The following is a 22,472-nucleotide window of genomic DNA, read 5'->3' on the forward strand; positions in this document are numbered from 1 at the left end:
AAAGATGAAAAAATAGTTTTATTTTGTATCACTTAACGTAAAAATACACAGCAATGTAAAAAGAAACTGAAACAATAAATGATCGAACGTGAAAAAAAACCAAATTTTGTTTATTGGCGAGATTTGTTGCCCAAGCAGACACTTCTGAAGAAATCTTTTACCATATATCTCACATTAATGCGGTTGTTCATTACTGTGATTCTTTGTGTGTAAAGTTAGTGTGCTCTGATATTTAAACGATTTGTCACATATGTCACATTTATACGGTCGCTCTCCAGTGTGAGTTACCATATGTTCTTTCACACTCGACTTCTGAACGAATCCTTTGTCACATATCTCGCATTTCTGCGGCCGCTCGCCAGTGTGAGTTGAAAAATGTTTCATAAGCAGACACTTGTAAACGAATCCTTTGCCACATATCTCGCATTTGTGCGGCCGCTCGCCAGTGTGAATTGACAAATGTTGCATAAGCAGACACTTGATAAGGAATCCTTTGCCACATATCTCGCATTTGTACGGCCACTCGCCAGTGTGAGTTACCATATGTTTCATAAGCAGATTCTTCTGAACGAATCCTTTACCACATATCTCACAATTATGCGGTTGTTCATTACTGTGATTCTTTGTGTGTCGAGCTAGTGCACTCTGATGTTTAAATGATTTGTCACATATGTTACATTTATACGGTCGCTCGCCAGTGTGAGTTAGCATATGTTCATTCAAATGCGACTTCTGAACGAATCCTTTGTCACATATCTCGCATTTGTATGGCCACTCGCCACTGTGAGTTACCATATGACGGTTTAGGTGATGCTTATGAAAGAATTCATTGCCACATATCTTGCACTTATGCTGTCGTTCATTGCTGTGAAACTTTCTGTGCCTATTCAAAATACAATCCTCAGCAAATGATTTGTCACATATATCACATATGTACGGCCGCTCACCAGTGTGAGTTAACAAATGTTGCATAAGCAGATACTTGTGAACGAATCCTTTGCCACATATCTCACAGTTATGCGGTTGTTCATTACTGTGATTTTTTGTGTGAAAAGTTAGCGCGCGCTGATGTTTAAATGATTTATCACATATGTCACATTTATACGGTCGCCCGCCAGTGTGAGTTAGCATATGTTCATTCATATACGACTTCCGAAGGAATCCTTTGCCACATATCTCACATTTATGCGGTCGTTCATTACTGTGAATCTTTCTGTGTCTGTTCAAAACACTCTCCTTATTAAATGATTTGTCACATATATCGCATTTGTACGGCCGCTCGCCAGTGTGAGCAACCATATGACGCTTCAGATGATGCTTATGCACGAATTCATTGCCACATATCTCACATTTATGCGGTCGTTCATTACTGTGAATCTTTCTCTGTCTGTTCAAAACACTCTCCTTATTAAATGATTTGTCGCGCGTATCACATTTGTACGGCCGCTTGCCAGTGTCGGTTAACACAGCTCGCCCCAGGGGACAATTCTGAAGGGATTCTTGTTCACATAGCTCACTGTTGGTTTGCTTCCGTTGCTGTAGAGACATGTCTATCTGATCCCTAAGCTCCCACTGTGATTCCGACAGTATTGAGGGGCTGCTGTTAGTATCAGTGCTAAAAAAAAGTGAAAAATAAGTATTTGCTCGCATGAAACAATAGGTTTGTTCCAGTATCCGGAAAAAACTGGAAGTACTACGGAGTATACAAGGAAAAAGCTCTTTTTATTCTTCTGAAAATATACAGGAGTAGGTTTTTTGCTCCGGAGTAAGAATCGGGTACTGGAACAAATCTAGTTTTATCCATCAGACTTGTGCTGTCAATATCATTGAACACTTTAAATCTCTGTATATCTGGTCGTAAAGGGGTGTGGAGGGTGGTTAATATTTTCTCAAAATTTCATCGCAAAATACTGAAAATTGAACGAGTGACAGTGAATCTCCAGAGGCGCCTCGCAGAAAAATTGTAAAATTCATAAGGACGCATCATACTAAAGGGGTTAAAACTACATTAACACTGAACATTTCAGTTTTTCTGTAGTATTTACCTAAAAAGCATAGTCCTTGGACTACATTTAATTTATAATTTTATTGAGCACGATAACCTGTTAATACATACTATGAATCAGGCCAAGGTATTTCGATGGCAATAAATACATAAGATACAAATAAACTTACAAAAAAGAAAAAACTCGTTTAAAAACAAATTGGTCCATCAAAACACTTTTCAAATAGGAATTTGTTTTAGGTCCATAAAACTTTAACCTCGTTTTCTCATTTCGAGCTGAATGTTTGGAAAATATTGTCCATTGATGCTCAACACAAGCCGTTGTAAATAAAAACATTTCATACCCATTTGGTGGAATCGTTGCTTCATGGTGTTCAGTACCGTTGGTTCCTTTGGTAGTTTCCTGCTCTGTCGAAAGTCCGTTCACAAGCTCCATGAAACTAAAATGTTCAATCGTAAAACAATCTCAAATTGCTCGCTCATTAAAGAAAACACTCGTGAAGCAATTTGCTGTCGTTTTGTCCAAAGAGAATAGTGAAAGAGACGCAGAGTGAAAATCAGTCAAAACGGCAACACTCCCTTTACGATGATTTCAACACTAGAATTTGGCAACCGTTTCCAAAGGCAGCACTTTAAATGACTCCTATTATATTTTGAAAACAAACCTTTTGTCGATCGTTGGATTTGTTTATCAAACGATGTGCATTTCGAAACAAAGAGATGAAATAATTCTAAAACTTGTTTTTACTCATACATAGACTCTAGAATGCACCTTACAATCACGATTGCACTAAATTCTGACGAAAATTCAATTTTTTTTTTGATAGATTTACAATACTTATCTCCTCCAACTCAGGCATGAGTAATGTTTATTTACATTGCACGATTGGTCTGCTCAATAAGGTATTTTTGGCTTCACACTATTCGTCTCTTTTCCTATTCTCTTTGGTTTTGTCGTGACATGAGACAATTGAGTTCTTGTCGGCTGGTCTCACAAACACTAATGGAGTTTGCTGGTTGAAAACAATCCCATTTGCTTTTGCCGTCTTTGTTTATTATTTTCCATCAGCTAGTGATGTAGTATTTGTGTCATGTGACGTGTACGTACATGAGCCGTAGAAAAACCTACACACTTAAAATCCATTACCTACCAGTAGGTAATTTTAATTTGCTGTCCTTATTTCACTGCCGGAAAACAAGCGAGAGGGAATGATTTTTTTACTCAAAATTAATGGGATGAAGTTTAGTCGGCTTTGGGGAATATCTCATTATTTTTGGGTAAATTTGGACTTCCTCTCTTTCGTTTTTCGTTGGAGGAAATAGGATGCACAGATTTAAAATTAACTACTGCTAGGTAATGCAAGGTTTTCTGTGTATGCACACAGTTAAAAAAGTACCTAATGATCGGTAGCAGAATTAACTCCCAGTTTCAGATATCCAGTAAACTTCAGTCGGAATGTTGGCTGGTTCTAGTTCGTATTCTGTCTCCAGCGACACAACCGATTCTAGCCGATTTATCAGGCAAAACAACGGTTGGTTTCAAAATTGTCCAATGAAGGACGTTCGTTGGACCAATTTGGACAACGTCCAAATAACCGTTCAACAAACGTCCAACGTTGGACCCGTGTTGAACGATTTTGAAACAATTTTTTGGACGTCTCAGTGGGAACTAGCATCCCTCCCAGTAAAGTTCAGTCGGAAATGAACTGGAATTCTGGTTGGTTCCAGTTCGTATTCCGGCTCCAGTGCAACAACCGATTCTAACTAGAATCGGTTGTCACTGGAGCCGGAATACGAACTGGAACCAGCCAGAATTCCGGTTCATTTCCGGCTGAGCTTAACTGGGCTATCTCTACACTGAAAGTAAAAGTTACCCATTTTGTGGGTAAAAAGTGCTCACCATAAACACAGAGAACAGACGTCCATCTTCAGCATTCAACTTGTGTAAAATCTCTAACGGTTTCGAAGGTAGTTTGCATATCTAAACCAGGTGCGCTACTGTCGTCATGTTTTTTTGTAGCTGAGTGCGACAGAATTGACAGCGGTTATTCCTCTACCCAGTCAAACTACTCTGGAACCGATTCGGACTTCCAGCATGAATTCCAGCTCAAATGCGTCAACCGATAGAGTCGAAATCGGTTGTTTTCTTTGAGCTAGATTCCATGCTGAATCCATCCAGGATTTCGAATCGGTTCCGGAATCGATTGGACGGATAGTTGGGATAGGTTGGTGTGGCGGCGCTAGTGTTTATCGTACATTAATTCAAATGTTTACACACGTTTTTTAAATATTTTTGTTCGATCATGGATGTCTGTTCTCTGTGCTACTACCTTCGAAACCGTTAGAGATTTTACACAAGTTGAATGCTGAAGATGGACGTCTGTTCTCTGTGGGTGAGGGTTTCAGCAAAAAACAATAAATAAAGCGAATAAATCAAAACTTTTGTGTATTTTAATGTATAATGTCAATAACATTCTGAAATTTTTTTCATGCAAAAATATCGACAAGCGACTCGTTGATGAAACTTTTTGAAGAACGTCTTTGGCAAAAACACGATTTGCGGTGTTAACTGCCATTCAAAAACTACTTAACCGATTTATTTCAAATTTACTGCTTTTTACTCATTTGAAATAAAAATTGCTTCCTGTTACGAAAAATTCCGTAATTTTATGAATAAGAGCCCCATTTATTGAAAAATTATCACAAAAACTCATCATAAAGGTTAGATTTTTTTTTTACAGAAAGTGCATGCAAAATTTGAAATAAATCGGTTGAGTAGTTTTTGAAGGGCAGCTAATACCGCAAATCGTGTTTTTGTAAAAAACGTTCTTCAAAAAGCTTCATCACCGAGTCACTTGTCAATATTTTTGCATGAAAAAAAATACAGAATGTTATTGAGATCCTAAATTATAATGCGCAAAATTTTTTTTAATAATTCGCTTCGCCCAAATTTGTAAAAATCGTAAAAAACAAGGTGTTTTTTTCTTGCTGAAACCCTTACCCCCTCCCCCTTTATCTTCCGGAAGTCGCGCTAGTGCACTGTGTGCACGTCGCTCAGAAGATCTAGCGAAATCGTCTTAGCGTACCTGCTCGTTCAGTGGCGCAAATGGCCCAAAACGGACTTCCGGAGGGTTAACGAATTAGTCCGAAACCAACTAATAGGCTCATTACCTTACATGTAAATAAGCAAAACAATTGTAAAAATATCCTTGTACTTTTAACACAATATCTGGCTTATTTGGATAAAAACGTAGTGTACCATATCTGTTTTTTAAAAAGCGTGATATAATCGAGACAAAACCGTGATATAATCGAGGGTGATATAAACGAGTATTGATATAAACCCATAGTGATATAATCGAAACATTACTGTACAACAAAAGTTATTCACCTTCCTACTTCAAACATCATTCCATTTATTGAGATAGCCGTAGTCCAAAACATATTTTTTATTTTATTTTCCCTATTAATTTCAGTAAAATAATTATAAATAAAAGAGCAATATTGTTTTGTTCCGACAGTCAACGAACTTGTCTCCCGACCAATATTTTTATTACCAAATTCATTATTTTATTATAAATTCTTTTTTTTTGCGCGTATATGATTTGCTACCTATCCGTTACTGTAAACATTTCTGAATCTGTTCAAAGAGCTTCTTCGCCTAAATGATTTACCACATATATCACCTTTTTACGGCCACTCGCCAGTGTGGCTTAACACATGTTTCTTCAGCTTATGCTTCTAAAGAAATTCTTTGCCACATACCTCGCACTTATGCGACCGTTCATTACTATGAATGTGTGTGTGGGAAATTAAGATACTCTGGTGGTTAAATGATTTCTCACTTATATCACACTTGTACAGTCGCTTGCCAGTTACAATATGTTGTTTATATCAGGTTTCTGAACGAATCTTTTCCACATATCTCTCATTTGTGCGGCCGCTCGCCAGTGTGAGTTGACACATGTTGCATATGTAGATACTTGCGAACGAATCCTTTGCCACATATCTCGCATTTGTACGGCCACTCGCCAGTGTGAGTAACCGTATGTTGTTTCATTAAAGACTTCTCAACGAATCCTTTGCCACATATTTTGCATTTGCAAGGCCGCTCACCAGTGTGAGTTATCATATGACGCTTGAGGCTATGCTTATGAACGAATTCATTGCCACATATCTCGCATTTATACGTCTGCACGCCAGTGTGAGTTACCATATGTTGTTTTATATAAGCCTTCTGAACGAATCCTTTGCCACATATCTCGCATTTGTGCGGCCGCTCGCCAGCGTGAGTTACCATATGTTTTTTCATATCAGCCTTCTGAACGAATCCTTTGCCACATATCTCTCATTTGTGCGGCCGCTCGCCAGTGTGAGTTGACACATGTTGCATATGTAGATACTTGCGAACGAATCCTTTGCCACATATCTCGCATTTGTACGGCCACTCGCCAGTGTGAGTAACCATATGTTGTTTCATTAAAGACTTCTCAACGAATCCTTTGCCACATATTTTGCATTTGCAAGGCCGCTCACCAGTGTGAGTTATCATATGACGCTTGAGGCTATGCTTATGAACGAATTCATTGCCACATATCTCGCATTTATACGTCTGCACGCCAGTGTGAGTTACCATATGTTGTTTTATATAAGCCTTCTGAACAAATCCTTTGCCACATATCTCGCATTTGTGCGGCCGCTCACCAGCGTGAGTTACCATATGTTTTTTCATATCAGCCTTCTGAACGAATCCTTTGCCACATATCTCGCATTTGTGCGGCCGCTCGCCAGTGTGAGTTACCACATGTCGCTCAAGCTGATAATTTTCATGGAATCCTTTGCCACATATTTCGCATTTGTGCGGCCGCTCGCCAGTGTGAGTTAACACATGTTGCATAAGGAGATACTTGTGAAGGAATCCTTTGCCACATATCTCGCATTTATGCGGTTGTTCAGTTCTGTGAATCTTTCTGTGCCTGTTCAAAACAACCGCCTTATTAAATGATTTGCTACATATATCACATTTGTACGGCCGCTTTTCAGTGTCGGTTAACACAGCTCGCCCCAGGGAACAATTCTGAAGGGGTTCTTGTCCACATAGCTCACTGTTGGTTTGCTTCCGTTGCTTTGAAGACATGTCTAACTGATCCCTAAGCTCCCACTGTGATTCCGACAGTGTTGAGAGACTGCTGTTAGTACTAGTTCTAAAAAAGTAGAAAAGTATTTGCTTGCATGAAACAGTAAGTTTATGCCAGTATCCGGAAAAAACTGGAAGTACTCAGGAGTATACAAGAACAAAGCTTTTTTTTCTTCTTAAAATAACCAGGAGTTTTTGCTCCGGAATAAGAATCGGGTACTGGAACAAACCTAATTTTATCCATCAACGAGTGACAGTGATGCGCCTCGTCGAAAACTTGTTTTGCGGTGTACATCATAACTCGAAATTCACTGGACCAATTGGAATGTTTTCACATAATTCTGGAGAAAATTTAGATTAGTTCGTAAGTATCAATGAGAGATTCTCTTTGTTCTCTTGCTCTTCTGTTCATTCGGTCGTTTCCACATTTACTGCTAAACTTTTTGCATAATATTTTAGTTAAAACCGTCGACTTTCGACATGTACTGAAAAATATGCGAAAACCATTATAGTGACGTCGTAATAATCGAATGAGAAAGTAAACAAAGAGAGGTTCTTAAATCGTATTGAAAATGAATTATTCCCCTGGTAAAGTTGAGACCTTATAAATTGAAAGGACATAATCCATGAAATATTTCAAAGCTTCTGAATACGTTCCAAGTTGCATATTTTTGAAGTGTAATTTGGAAAGTAAAATAAATTAAATTATAATTTAAAATCTCATAACTTCTCATTCAATGATTTTATCCACTTCCAGCCAATGGTTGGTTAATATAAACTAAAGCTTCCCGAATTTTTTTCTCCAAGACTTCTTTTAAATCCAGTACAACTATTTACCATAGCAATAGAGAACATTAACGGCCAATTTCTTCACATGGATGAAAACCGGTTTTCGTTGAAAACCGGTTTTCGGCTAATTGGTCACCAGCAACCTGAAAACTGGTTTTCAGCGAAAACCGGTTTTCATCAAGTGAAGAAATTGGCCGTAATAGTCCGGTACTAATTTTGTCGAAAACCTTGAAAAAAATTAATATTCATCGTAAGTGCTACTTTTGCTGAAAAAAACCTTATTGGCAGCGTCGTATGATTCTTGGGCCTGACACAAAGACCTATGGAAAAGGTCCTATAAGTTTCAAAAGGACGCATCATACTATAGGGATTAAAAACTACATTCGCACTGAACATTTCATATTATTCTGTATTATTTACCTAAAAAGTATAGTCCTCAGATTACATTTAATTTGTAATTTTATTGAGCACGATAACCTGTTAATACAGGCTTTGAATCAGGCCAAGGAAGCTATTTGGATAGCAATAAATACTTAAGGTAAGTTCCATCAAAACACATTTGTTCTCAAATAGGAATTTGTTTTAGATCCATGAAACTTTAACCTCGTTTTCTCACTTCGAGCTGAATGTCACTTAGAACATTTGGAATAAGTACTCTTAAAATATTGTCTGTTGATGCTTAACACAAGCCGTAGTAAATAAAAACATGCCATACCCATTCGGTGGAATCGTTGCCACACGGTGTTCAGTACCGCAGTTTCCTCCTCTGTCGTATTTTGGGTTGAAAGTCCGTTCACAAGCTCCATGAAACCAAAATGTACAATCGTAAAATAAACTCGAATTGCTCGCTCCTTAAAGAAAACACTCGTGAACTTATACCACAGAGAACAGACGTCCATCTTCAGCATTCAACTTGTGTAAAATCTCTAACGGTTTCGAAGGTAGTTTGGATATCTAAACCAGGTGCGCTACTGTCGTCATGTTTTTTTGTGGCTGAGTGCGACAGAATTGACAGCGGTTATTCCTCTACCCAGTCAAACTAGTCCGGAACCGATTCGGACTTCCAGCATGAATTCCAGCTCAAATGCGTCAACCGATAGAGTCGGAATCGGTTGACGCATTTGAGCTAGATTCCATGCTGAATCCATCCAGGATTTCGAACCGGTTCCGGAATCGATTTGACGGATAGTTGGGATAGGTTGGTGTGGCGGCGCTAGTGTTTTTCGTATATTAATTCAAATGTTTACACACGTTTTTTAAATATTTTTGTTCGATCATGGATGTCTGTTCTCTGTGCTTATACTGTCGTTTTGTCATGAGACAATACACACGATTAAAAAAAGTTCCTAATAGGTTTGTTCCAGTACATGGAAGTTACTCTCTGTTGCTCCGGAGCAAAAAATTCTTACTCCTTTTCACTCCGGTTTGCCACCAGAAGAAGAAATAAGAGAAGAAGATAGAACGATTTTCTCCGTTTGCTCCGGAGTACTTCCAGTTTCTCCTGGTACTGGAACAAACCTAATAATACCCTCTAAGAACGGTTGGTTTCAAAATCGTCCAATGAAGGACGTTCGTTGGACCAATTTGGACAACGTCCAAATAACCGTTCAACGAACGTCCATCGTTGGACCCGTGTTGAACGATTTTGAAACAATTTTTTGGACGTCTCAGTGGGTAGGTACAAGAATTACCTCCCAGTTTCAGATGCCCAATAAACCTCAGCTAGAAAATGAGCCGAAATGCTTGGCTGGTTCTCGCTTGAGCACGTCGAGCTTTTTGCTCGGTTCCATTAGAACCGTCATAGGCCGAAATATTTTCTCCATTTCCAGAAAATATTCCTGGAAAGATTCGTTGCGCATCTTCTGGCGCTGGAGAGCCTTCATCTTGAGCGTAGCATCAAGTTCAGGATGTACAAAGTTTACCTTGAGCTCGCACACAAGATGGTTCCAGATAAACAACCGGGTTTGCGCACGCATAGCCTGATACCAGGTCAAAGCATTGCCAGTGAACAAATGCATCACAGAATTGAAAAGTTCGTCTTCGCCCATTTGTTCATACGCAGCGTAACTCGCTACGGTGTCCAAAAATTAGTTTAGTCCCATTCCTTCGTCAGTTCCAGCATGCTTCCGAATCCTCCAATGAGCGACGCGTTGCAGATTTCGCGAGTAATTCTTTGGGGCTGCCATCGAACCGTTTTCCGCGATGGTGGATATCGAAAAGTTCGGATAGGATGGTCCCGCCAGCTGTTCGGTAAATTCAGGAACGTAATGCTGGTTCTGAGTTTGGTACGGGGCTGTGAATCCGGTATTCTGTTTCGGTTTCTCGATTAGAAGTGATGGACCTGACCCGAGAATCCTCGCTTCAAAACAAATTGATCGGGACTGGGCGCCAGTGTTGGGCGAGGAATCTCTGGTGCATCAAATGAATCGGGTTCGTCCATCAAACGCAAATCTTCCAGATCAGTCTGCAGATCCATCTCGGGAGCACTTTCCTTCTGATGTACTAGTGCCCGAAGTTCGCTGACGGATTCACGGAGTGAGACAACTTCCTGAACCGTCTTTCTTAAAACTGACGAAATTATTGTCAGTGAAGCAATCCCGCCCATTAGCGTTTCAGTAGCTTTTGAAAAAGCATTAGACCCCTGAGACGCTAGGGCTCCATTATCGTCGGATTGCTGTCGCAATTGTCAAATCTCGTCTCTTATCTCGCACAAGACACGCAACATTCGTCTCCTACGAGCTGTTTGGAAAGAGATCCTTCGTTATCGGCAGCATTGGATCCCTGTGGAATTGCAGGTACGTCTGTACTCAACAAATCTCCTAAAATGTCTCCATCCTCCCCTTGTTGGTTGTCGGGAGAAAGTGCTGCCTATTTATCACTGAAATGACTGTCATAAACTGCAAGAACTTCTTCCAACAACCCTGAAATTTCCTAGTTGACCTCCCCTGCCGCATAATTACGGATAATCTGGAGCCTAGAGCCCAAATGAAGCAACCGTGTTCGGTAAATCTCCTTGTTTGGGCACCGGTACTGGAGATCTTCCTTGATTGTTAGTAATTTACGAAGGCAGATCTCCTTTTCTTCACCCATGTTACGGACTAATTCCGACAAAATTCCCCGAAGACACCGCTGCCCCTGGACACACGATAGATCCGAATCAGGAGAGATAACAATGCTTCGAGATAGCAACTCAAAATCCAGCTCATCGAAATGCAAATAATCGGCCCGCATGAACACACACGCTTGGTTAAATTTCTCCAACGCCATAATATCTTGCGCTATATTGGAAGAAATCACCAAGACACAAAGCATGCAAGTACTGACACAGTATTAACACAGAGAACAGACGCTCATCTTTAGCATTCAACTTGTGTAAAATCTCTAACGGTTTCGAAGGTAGTTTGGATACCCACTGAGACGAAATTGTTTCAAAATCGTTCAACACGGGTCCAACGATAGACGTTCGTTGAACGGTTATATGGACGATGTCCTAATTGGTCCAACGAACGTCCTTCATTGGACGTTTTTGAAACCAACCGTTCTTAGAGGGTATCTAAACCAGCCCTCTAAGAACGGTTGGTTTCAAAATCGTCCAATGAAGGACGTTCGTGGGACCAATTTGGACAACGTCCAAATAACCGTTCAACGAACGTCCATCGATGGACCCGTGTTGAACGATTTTGAAACAATTTTTTGGACGTCTCAGTGAGAGGTGCACTACTGTTGTCATGTTTTTTGTGGCTGAGTTCGACAGAATTGACAGCGGTTATTCCTCTACCCAATCAAACTAGTCCGGAACCGATTCGGACTTCCAGCATGAATTCCAGCTCAAATGCATCAACCGATAGAGTCGGAATCGGTTGTTTTCTTTGAGCTAGATTCCATACTGAATCCATCCAGGATTTCGAACCGGTTCCGGAATCGATTTGACGGATAGTTGGGATAGGTTGGTGTGGCGGCGCTAGTGTTTATCGTATTTTAATTCAAATGTTTACACACGTTTATTAAATATTTTTGTTCGATCATGGATGTCTGTTCTCTGTGGTATTAATTTCAATTTTTCGCCCACTAACGATTCCCTTAAATTTTCAGGAAATCAAACTGCTTCAAAAATGTCACAAATCGGATTGAGAATTCAAGGCGATTGGCCACCGCAACCGAATAAATTACAACAACTTCAAGAAACAAAAACAACGCAATCCACAAATTCGGACCTAAAAAGGAAAATACCAAAAATCGAAAAAATATACCAAAAAATTGTAAACAGAAATAAATACGACCGCGGAAAAATATTGCGGAAGAAACCTCACCGACTGTTCTACGAAAATCCGATTTTAGTAGAAGCACCCCGCACTCCGGAAGAAAAAAATATTGTCCAAAATAGGAAAATATTTTTTTCAGTGTATTTGTACTTTGTTTCAAAATCGTTCAACAAGGGTCCAACGATGGACGTTCGTTGAACGGTTATTTGGACGTTGTCCAAATTGGTCCAACGAACGTCCTTCATTGGACGATTTTGAAACCAACGGTTCTTAGAGGGATCCCCAGTGAGCAAATTTTCTGGCAGAGACCGCTCTGCTAGATTTCTGTAAGTCTTGGTTTGGCAGCCCTGTCAGATTTCTGCACGTATCCTGTCGGGTTAGTTGAGCTAAGGCGAACTCAGTTTCGCTCGCGTTTTCTGGCAAATTTTGACACGAACCGAGCTAAACCCTGGCATAATTCGGACATAAACTGTGCAAAGATCCTGGCAATTCCTACCTGGTAGAATTTAGCACGAATCGAGGAAAACATCTGACAAAGATGTGGCAGGAAGTGTGATCTTGGCCGTACATTTCTGATTGGATTCTGGATGAAAGTGAGCAGCATCGGTTGGTTTAACCGCTTGTCAGAAACGGTTTGCGTTTGAGCGAATTTGTTGCCAGAATTCTCGCAGAAATCGCGCAAAATGCTCGCAGAAACCCTGCCAGCATCAATTTCACTTTGCTTAACTTTTGCTAACTTTCTGCTTGCCACGCTGACCGGGCCGGTCTGCGTGGCAAGCAGAAAGTTAGCAAAAGATGAGCAAAGCGAAATTGATGCTGGCAGAGTTTCTGCGAGCATTTTGCGCGATTTGCGCGAGTATTCTGGCAACGAATTCGCTCAAATGCAACAACCGTTTCTGACAGAAGCGGTTAAACCAACCGATGCTGCTCACTTTTATCTAGAATCCAGCCAGAAATGTACGGCCAAGATCTCTGCACGCTTCCTGCCACATCATTGTCAGATGTTTTCCTCGATTCGTGCTAAATTCTACCAGGTAGGAATTGCCAGGATCTTTGCACAGTTTATGTCCGAGTTATGCCAGCGTTTTGCTCGGTTCCAGTCAAAATTTGCCAGAAAACGCGAGCGAAACCGAGTTCGCCCTAGCTCAACAAACCCGACAGGATACGCGCAGAAATCTGACAGGGCTGTCAAACCAAGGCTTACAGAAATCTAGCAGAGCGGTCTCTGCCAGAAAATTTGCTCACTTGGATTGGGCGCCAAATGTACCCACTGAGACGTCCAAAAAATTGTTTCAAAATCGTTCAACACGGGTCCAATGATGGACGTTCGTTGAACGAATTTTTGAACGTTGTCCAAATTGGTCCAACGTCCTTCATTGGACGATTTTGAAACCAACCGTTCTTAGAGGGTAAGTAGGGGCACAGAGAACAGACATCCATGATCGAACAAAAATATTTGAAACACGTGTGTAAACATTTGAATTAATATACGATAAACACTAGCGCCGCCACACCAACCTATTCTATCCGTCAAATCCATTCCGTTCGAAATCCTGAATGGATTCAATATGGAATCTTGCTCAAAGAAAACAACCGATTCCGACTCTATCGGTTGATGCATTCCCAGTTAAACTCATTCCGGAACCGGTTCGGATTTCTGAATGGAGTCAATGGATTCCAAATCAAATGCAACAACCGATTCCGACTCAGAATCGGTTGTTGCATTTGATTTGGAATCCATACTGACTCCATTCAGGATTCCGAATCAAATTCCGAATGGTTTGACCGGGTTTGAGCTGGAATTCATCCCAGTTAAACTCATTCCGGAACCGGTTCGGATTTCTTAATGGAGTCATTATGGATTCCAAATCAAATGCAACAACCGATTCCGACTCAGAATCGCTTGTTGCATTTGATTCCATTCAGGATTCCGAATGGTTTGACCGGGATGCTGGAAGTCCAAATCGGTTCCGGACTAGTTTGACTGGGTAGAGGAATAACCGCTGTCAATTCTGTCGAACTAAGCCACAAAAAAACATGACGACAGTAGCGCACCTGGTTTGGATATCCCAACTACCTTCGAATCCGTTAGATTTTTACACAAGTTGAATGCTGAAGATGGACGTCTGTTCTCTGTGATTCTACTTTGAACTTAAACCCATTTATTGAAAAAGCCGTAGTTCAAAACATTTTTTATTTTGTTTTCTCTGTTAATTTCACTAAAATAATTACTAATAAAGGAGCAATATTTTCGTTGTTGAAACAGTTAACAAACTTGTCTCCGGCCAATATTTTTATTATTAAATTCAATCCATTATTTTCGTATACGATTTGCTACATATCCGTTACTGTAAACATTTCTGTATCTGTTCAAAGAACTCCTTCGCCTAAATGATTTACCACATATATCACATTTTTACGGCCGCTCGCCAGTGTGGCTTAGCACATGTTTCTTCAGGTTATGCTTCTGAAGAAATTCTTTGCCACATACCTCGCACTTATGCGACCGTTCATTACTATGTATATGTATATGCGAAATTAAGATACTCTGGCGGTTAAATGATTTTTCACATATATCACATTTATACGGTCGCTCGCTAGTGTGAGTCATCATGTGTTGTTTCTTATGAGACTTCTCAACGAATCCTTTGCCACATATCTCGCATTTGTGCGGCCGCTCGCCAGTGTGAGTTATCATATGGTTTTTCATTAACGACTTCTGAATAAATCCTTTACCACATATCTCACAATTATACGGTTGTTCATCACTGTGATTCCTTGTGTGCCAAATTAGCGCTCTCTGATGTTTAAATGATTTGTCACATATAGCACATTTATACGGTCGCTCGCCAATGTGAGTTACCATATGTTGTTTCATATACCGCTTCTCGACGAATCCTTTGCCACATATCTCGCATTTGTGCGGCCGCTCGCCAGTGTGAGTTATCATATGGTTTTTCATTAACGACTTCTGAATGAATCCTCTACCACATATCTCACAATTATACGGTTGTTCATTACTGTGATAACTTGTGTGTGAAATAAGCGCACTCTGATGTTTAAATGATTTGTCACATATATCACATTTATACGGTCGCTCGCCAGTGTGAGTTACCATATGTTGTTTCATATACCGCTTCTCGACGAATCCTTTGCCACATATCTCGCATTTGTGCGGCCGCTCGCCAGTGTGAGTTATCATATGGTTTTTCATTAACGACTTCTTAATGAATCCTCTACCACATATCTCACAATTATACGGTTGTTCATTACTGTGATTCCTTGTGTGCGAAATAAGCGAACTCTGATGTTTAAATGATTTGTCACATATATCACATTTATACGGTCGCTCGCCAGTGTGAGTTACCATATGTATTTTTATTAAGGACTTCTGAACAAATCCTTTGCCACATATCTCGCATTTGTGCGGCTGCTCGCCTGTGTGAGTTAACACATGTTGCTCCATATAAGACTTCCGAACGAATCCTTTGCCACATATCTCACATTTACTCGGTTGCTCATTATTGTGATTCTTTGTGTGTAAAGTTAGCGCACTCTGACGTTTAAATGATTTGTCACATATATCACATTTATACGGTCGCTCGCCAATGTGAGTTACCATATGTTGTTTCATATACCGCTTCTCGACGAATCCTTTGCCACATATCTCGCATTTGTGCAGCTGCTCGCCAGTGTGAGTTAACACATGTTGCTCCATATAAGACTTCCGAACGAATCCTTTGCCACATATCTCACATTTACTCGGTTGCTCATTATTGTGATTCTTTGTGTGTAAAATTAGCGCACTCTGACGTTTAAATGATTTGTCACATATATCACATTTATACGGTCGCTCGCCAATGTGAGTTACCATATGTTGTTTCATATACCGCTTCTCGACGAATCCTTTGCCACATATCTCGCATTTGTGCGCCCGCTCGCCAGCGTGACTTACCATATGACGCTTTAGGTGCTGCTTTTGAACGAATTCATTGTCACATAACTCGCACTTATGCGGTCGTTCATTACTGTGAATCTTTCTGTGTCTGTTCAAAACACTCTCCTTATTAAATGATTTGTCGCACGTATCACATTTGTACGGCCGCTTGCCAGTGTCGGTTAACACAGCTCGCCCCAGGGGACAATTCTGAAGGGATGCTTGTCCACATATCTCACTGTTGGTTTGCTTCCGTTGCTTTGAAGACATGTCCATCTGATCCCTAAGCTCCCACTGTGATTCCGACAGTATTGAGAAACCGCTGTTAGCATCAGTGCTAAAAAAGTGGCAAAATAAGTATTTGCTTGCATGAAACAATAGGTTTGTTCCAGTATCTGGAAGTACTCTGGAGTATACAAGGAGAAAGTTCTTTTTATTCTTCTGAAAATAAACAGGAGTAGGTTTTTGCTCTGGAGTAAGAATCGTGTACTGGAACAAACCTATTTTATCCATCAGACTTGTGCCACAGAGAATAGACATCCATGATCGAACAAAAATATTGAAAAAAAAACGTGTGTAAACATTTGAATTAATATACGGTAAACACTAGCGCCGCCAAACCAACTTATCCCAACTATCCGTCAAATCCATTCCGGAACCGGTTCGAAATCCTGAATGGATTCAGTATGGAATCTTGCTAAAACAACCGATTCCGACTCTATCGGTTGATGCATTTGAGCTGGAATTCATGCTGGAAGTCCAAACCGGTTTCAGACTAGTATGACTGGGTAGAGGAATAACCGTTGTCAATTCATTGGAACTCAGCCACAAAAAAAACATGACGACAGTAGCGCACCTGGTTTGGATATCCCAACTACCTTCGAAACCGTTAGAGATTTTACACAAGTTGAATGTTAAAGATGGGCGTCTGTTCTCTGTGCATGTGCTGTCAATATCATTGAACACCTTAAATCTCTGATCCGGTCGTAAAGGGGTGGGAGGGGGGAGTTCATATTTTTTTCAAAAATTCATCGCAAAGTACAGAAAATTGAACGAGTGACAGTGATGCGCCTCGTCGAAAACTTGTTTTGCGGTGTACATCATAACTCGAAATTCACTGGACCAATTGGAATGTTTTCACATAATTCTGGAGAAAACTTAGATTAGTTCGCAAGTATCAATGAGAGATTCTCTTTGTTCTCTTGCTTTTCTGTTCATTCGGTCGTTTCCACATTTACTACTAAAATTTTTGCATATTTCAGTTAAAACCGTCAACTTTTGACATGTACTGAAAAATATGCGAAATTCATTAAAGTGACGTCATAATTATCGAATGAGAAACAAAGAGAGGTTCTTAAATCGTATTGAAAAGGGATTATTCCCCAGGTGAAGTTGAGACTAGGGGCAGATCACTTGCGATGCATTTTTAAAAACCAGCTAAATTAAATGCATTTCTTTTCAACAAAATATAAATTCGTAAAGTGTTTTGCGTTGCGTGTAAGACGTCAACACCGTACAAAAAATTAGCCCTACATTCAACAAAACGTCGAAAAAAGTGAATCAGCGTAGGACGTTTGTTAAACAAACTTTTCGGTAATTGTTCCGAATCGCGGCTTTTTCGAAAAGAGGGTTAATTTCTTTTGGAAATGGTTCTTAATGGCTTATTTTATAACAAGCAATGAAAAAAATTCGGGGGGAAAGCTTTAAAGTAGTTTAAACTGGAAAAATAAGTTGTTCCCACTTACTTTACTAACAATGGCATTGCTCATGAGAAAGTGACGTTAAGGGTGAAGGTAGTGTGATGCGGCTTTGCCGCATAGTCGAATCCAAAGATTCGAAGCGGCGCAAAGCCGCCGAGAAGCCGACGGACGACGTGTTTTTGATCTTGCTATCGAATGGTGAATCAAACCTGTAATCCACTCGTTTGCCCGGTATACTCAAACATAGGGGCTATCCCTAGTTTAAGTCCGACTGAGCGGCAGCGAAGTCGGACAACACTTGAATGAAGCGATGTGGCGTAGCCACATTCGGCACTGACAACATTTTATTTTTGTAAATAAATACTATCCTATTGTTACTAAATAAAACATTGTCAATGCCTAATGTGGCTACGCCACATCGCTTTTTGTCATGCTGTCCGACTGAGCGGCAGCGACTAAACTAGGGATAGCCCCTATGTTTGAGTATACCGGGCAAACGAGTGGATTACAGGTTTGATTGCACCCTTCGATAGTAAGATCAAAATCACCTCGTCCGTCGATTTCTCAGTGGCTTTGCGCCGCTTCGAATCCTTGGACTCGACAATGCGGCAAAGCCGCATCACACTACCTTCACCCTTAACGTCACTTTCTCAAGAGCAATGCCATTGTTAGAAAGGTAAGTGGGAACAACTTATTTTTCCAGTTTAAACTACTTTAAGGCTTTCCCCCCGAATTTTTTTCATTGCTTGTTATAAAATAGGCCATTTACAACCATTTCCAAAAGAAATTAACCCTCTTTTCGAAAAAGCCGCGATTCGGAACAATTACCAACTTTTCTGCGAGGGAGTGCAAAGTTGATGCAAAAATGGAAATTAAATGCATTTTTTCTAATTTGATGCATATTTGTTATACATTTCAAGAGTGATCTGCCCCTAGAGTCGAGACCTTATAAATTGAAAGGACATAATCCGTGAAATATTTCAAAGTTTCTCAAACCGTTCAAAATTGCAATTGCCTTGCAAAAACGACGCAAGATTCATTTCATTGTATGTTTTCCCACTGCACATAGGTACATAGTGAAACCAGAGACTAATTAGTCTCTGCTGTTAGTATAGGATATGAATCAGACCAAGGAAGCTATTTGGATAGCAATAAATACATAAGCTACAAAAAACTAGTTTAGAAACAAATTGTTCCATCAAAACACATTTAAAATAGGGATTTTTTCAGGTCCATGAAACTTTGACCTCGCTTTCTCACTTCGAGCTGAATGTCACTTAGGACCTTTAGAATAAGTACTCTTAAAATATTGTCCGTTGATGCTCAACACAAGCCGTAGTAAATAAACATATCATACCCATTTGATGAAATCGTTGCCACACGGTGATCAGTACCGCAGGTTCCTTCGGTAGCTTCCTCCTCCGCCGTAATTGGGGTGGAAAGTCCGTTCACAAGCTCCATGAAACTCAAATGTTCAATCGTAAAACAATCTCAAATTGCTCGTTCATTAAAGAAAACACTCGTTAATTAATTTACTGTCGTTTTGTCATGAGACAATGCACACGGTTAAAAAAAGTACCTAATAATAAGTACAAGAATTACCTCCCAGTAAACTTCAGCCAGAAAATGAGCTGAAATGCTGGCTGGTTCTAGTTGGTATTCTGGCCCCAGTGACAACCGATTCTAATTGACACATTCTAATTAGAATCGGTTGTGGCACTGGAGCCGAAATAACAGCCCACTGAAACGTCCAAAAAATTGTTTCAAAATCGTTCAACACGGGTCCAGCTATGGACGTTTGTTGCACGGTTATTTGGACGTTGTCCAAATTGGTCCAACGAACGTCCTTCATTGGACGATTTTGAAACCAACCGTTCTTAGAGGGAGCCCTCTAAGAACGGTTGGTTTCAAAATCGTCCAATGAAGGACGTTCGTTGGACCAATCTGGACAACGTCCAAATAACCGTTCAACGAACGTCCATCATTGGACCCGTGTTGAACGATTTTGAAACAATTTTTTGGACGTCTCAGTGGGAGGCAACTGGCATCCCTATCTCTACATTCAGGTAAAGTGCAACCGGAAATGAACTGGAATTCTGGCTGGTTCGTATTCCGGCTCCAGTGGCATAACCGATTCTAATTAGAATCGGTTGTGTCGCTGGAGCCGGAATACGAACCAGCCAGAATTCCGGTTCATTTCCGGCTGAGCTTAATTGGGATACGGCGTATAGCAATACCCACATTACCACGGCAGATGGCTATCTAATGGGAGGCGAGATGCCCCACTTGCAAACACCAACCCGGCCCAGTGAGCAAATTTTCTGGCAGAGACCGCTCTGCTAGATTTCTGTAAGCCTTGGTTTGGCAGCGCTGTCAGATTTCTGCGCGTATCTTGTCGGGTTAGTTGAGCTAGGGCGAACTCGGTTTCGCTCGCGCTTTCTGGCAAATTTTTACAAGAACTGAGCAAAACCCTGACATAACTCGGACATAAACTGTGCAAAGATCCTGGCAATTCCTACCTGGTAGAATTTAGCACGAATCGAGCAAAACATCTGACAACGATGTGGCAGGAAGCGTGCAGAGATCTTGGCCGTACATTTCTGACTGGATTCTGGATAAAAGAGAGCAGCATCGGTTGGTTTAACCGCTTCTGTCAGAAACGGTTGTTGCATTTGAGCGAATTCGTTGCCAGAATTCTCGCACAAGTCGCGCAAAATGCTCGCAGAAACTCTGCCAGCATCAATTTCGCTTTGCTCAACTTTTGCTAACTTTCTGCTTGCCACGCTGACCGGGGGTCAAACCAACCGATGCTGCTCACTTTTATCCAGAATCTAGCCAGGAATGTACGGCCAAGATCTCTGTACGCTTCCTGCCACATATTTGTCAGATGTTTTGCTCGATTCGTGCTAAATTCTACCAGGTAGGAATTGCCAGGATCCTTGCACAGTTTATGTCCGAGTTATGTCAGGGTTTTGCTCGGTTCCTGTCAAAATTTGCCTGAAAACGCGAGCGACACCGAGTTCGCCCCTAGCTCAACTAATCCGACAGGATACGTTTATTCCGGATATCGATGTCACTTTTATTCTATATTTCTATTGGTTGCGCACTTTTCCACCCGTTTTCTTAGGCTACTCCTACCTCGGATTCCGCTGATCGCACTACACGTGGCGATGACTCGGGGCCCCAGCTGTCGCTGCTTCCTCGTCGTCGTATCCGTTGGCGTTCACAGTGGTTTAGCACGATCTGAAGGTTTCCAAGGGTAAACCGAAGGATCCTGTTGGAACAGTTGGGGTAGTACTTTAAATATGGCGGTGGGTACGGTCGGGTTGGTATGGGAAGTTCTACTTGGAAGGGCCATTACCTGGTTGTCTTCACCTTATTCGCTTCCTATTTCGTTACTCAAAACTATATTCAATATTCAATTACAATTCTATCTCCAACTTAAAACTTTGCTTTTAACTTCAAAACTTTTCTGTACTGCTTTGCTAGGTGGTTGACAGGTTACTGGCGTTTTTTAGTCCTGGTCGTTCACTTCGACCTTGACCGATGCCTCTTTCAGTTGTCCACATAGTGACATTCCGCCCCATTCTGTCTTTATAGTTGTGTGGTTATCGCCACCCTCCATGGCTGCCTACTTTATTCGATATGCGCTACCAGTAGCGGGTGGCGGAAACTATTGCATGTTGTGGATGGCTGCGTGCTACGTGGGTGTTGGGTGGGCTGCTTACCGTAAGATCTTACCACAGAGAACAGACATCCATGATCGAACAAAAATATTTAAAAAACGTGTGTAAACATTTGAATTAAAATACGATAAACACTAGCGCTGCCACACCAACCTATCCCAACTATCCGTCAAATCGATTCCGGAACCGGTTCGAAATCCTGGATGGATTCAGGATGGAATCTAGCTCAAAGAAAACAACTGATTCCGACTCTATCGGTTGACGCATTTGAGCTGGAATTCATGGTGGAAGTCCGAATCGGTTCCGTACTAGTTTGACTGGGTAGAGGAATAACCGCTGTCAATTCTGTCGCACTCAGCCACAAAAAAACATGATGACAGTAGCGCACCTGGTTTAGATATCCAAACTACCTTCGAAACCGTTAGAGATTTTACACAAGTTGAATGCTGAAGATGGACGTCTGTTCTCTGTGTTACAACCATTAATATTCCATCAACTACTTAAAACCTATTTTAATCCAACTAATGGTGCCAATGAGCATTTCTCTTCGATAAAAAGGGTCGTGAATTTCGAGCGTTCTCCGTTAGTTTCTATTTGCGGCAAATGTTGTCGAGTGCATCCTCAAATTCCTATTCCGATTCGAGCTGTAGGTATTATTTTGTGTGCATCGGAATATTGCTCTCGCTCGCTCATTTGCGATTCTTACATACACAGCGAAAACATACTCTTGCAGCAGAAGAATGAGCGGTCGACAATTTCGGAACTATCAAAACAACCCGATGCTCGCATGCACACATCATCATGTTGCTATCTCGTTCAGAATCTCGCAAGTCTTTCAAAGTTTCTTCCTAGCTCATTAGTTTCTCTCGCGTTGATCAACTTAACCCTTTCATGCCCAACTTTTTTCTAGTGCATGTAGGGTTTCAAAACTATTTTTCCTTGATAACGGTGGGGTC

At 40.8% G+C, this 22,472-nt stretch overlaps 2 protein-coding genes across 3 annotated transcripts; both read right to left on the minus strand.

Moving 5' to 3' along the window:
- On the minus strand, positions 1-2,947 carry LOC131685990 (zinc finger protein OZF-like). The gene is made up of 2 exons (XM_058970072.1): positions 2,350-2,947; positions 1-1,615 (listed from the first exon to the last, which is right to left on the minus strand). The coding sequence occupies exons 1-2, from the start codon at positions 2,439-2,441 to the stop codon at positions 175-177; spliced, it is 1,533 nt and encodes a 510-aa protein (XP_058826055.1). The 5' UTR covers positions 2,442-2,947; the 3' UTR covers positions 1-174.
- Positions 2,948-5,549: 2,602 nt separating this feature from the next.
- On the minus strand, positions 5,550-19,494 carry LOC131685980 (gastrula zinc finger protein XlCGF8.2DB-like). 2 transcript variants are annotated; one of them, XM_058970043.1, is made up of 2 exons: positions 19,188-19,494; positions 5,550-7,209 (listed from the first exon to the last, which is right to left on the minus strand). In XM_058970043.1, exons 1-2 carry the CDS (start codon positions 19,289-19,291, stop codon positions 6,354-6,356), a joined length of 960 nt encoding a protein of 319 aa, XP_058826026.1. In that variant the 5' UTR covers positions 19,292-19,494; the 3' UTR covers positions 5,550-6,353. The 2 variants fall into 2 exon arrangements, with proteins under 2 accessions (XP_058826026.1, XP_058826025.1); XM_058970042.1 differs by lacking the exon at positions 5,550-7,209 and adding an exon at positions 14,262-16,467.
- Between the last annotated feature and the right edge of the window lie 2,978 nt (positions 19,495-22,472).

This window comes from Topomyia yanbarensis, chromosome 2 (assembly GCF_030247195.1).
Source record: "Topomyia yanbarensis strain Yona2022 chromosome 2, ASM3024719v1, whole genome shotgun sequence".
Lineage (NCBI taxonomy): Eukaryota > Metazoa > Arthropoda > Insecta > Diptera > Culicidae > Topomyia > Topomyia yanbarensis.

Coding starts and splice junctions, on each gene's coding strand:
- LOC131685990 (XM_058970072.1), bottom strand. CDS start 2,441: ATGGAGCTTGTGAACGGACTTTCGACAGAGCAGGAAACTACCAAAGGA. Junction 1,616..2,349: donor GCAACGATTCCACCAAATGG/GTATGAAATGTT, acceptor ACTTTTTTTTAG/CACTGATACTAACAGCAGCC.
- LOC131685980 (XM_058970042.1), bottom strand. CDS start 19,291: ATGGAGCTTGTGAACGGACTTTCCACCCCAATTACGGCGGAGGAGGAA. Junction 16,468..19,187: donor GCAACGATTTCATCAAATGG/GTATGATATGTT, acceptor CCACTTTTTTAG/CACTGATGCTAACAGCGGTT.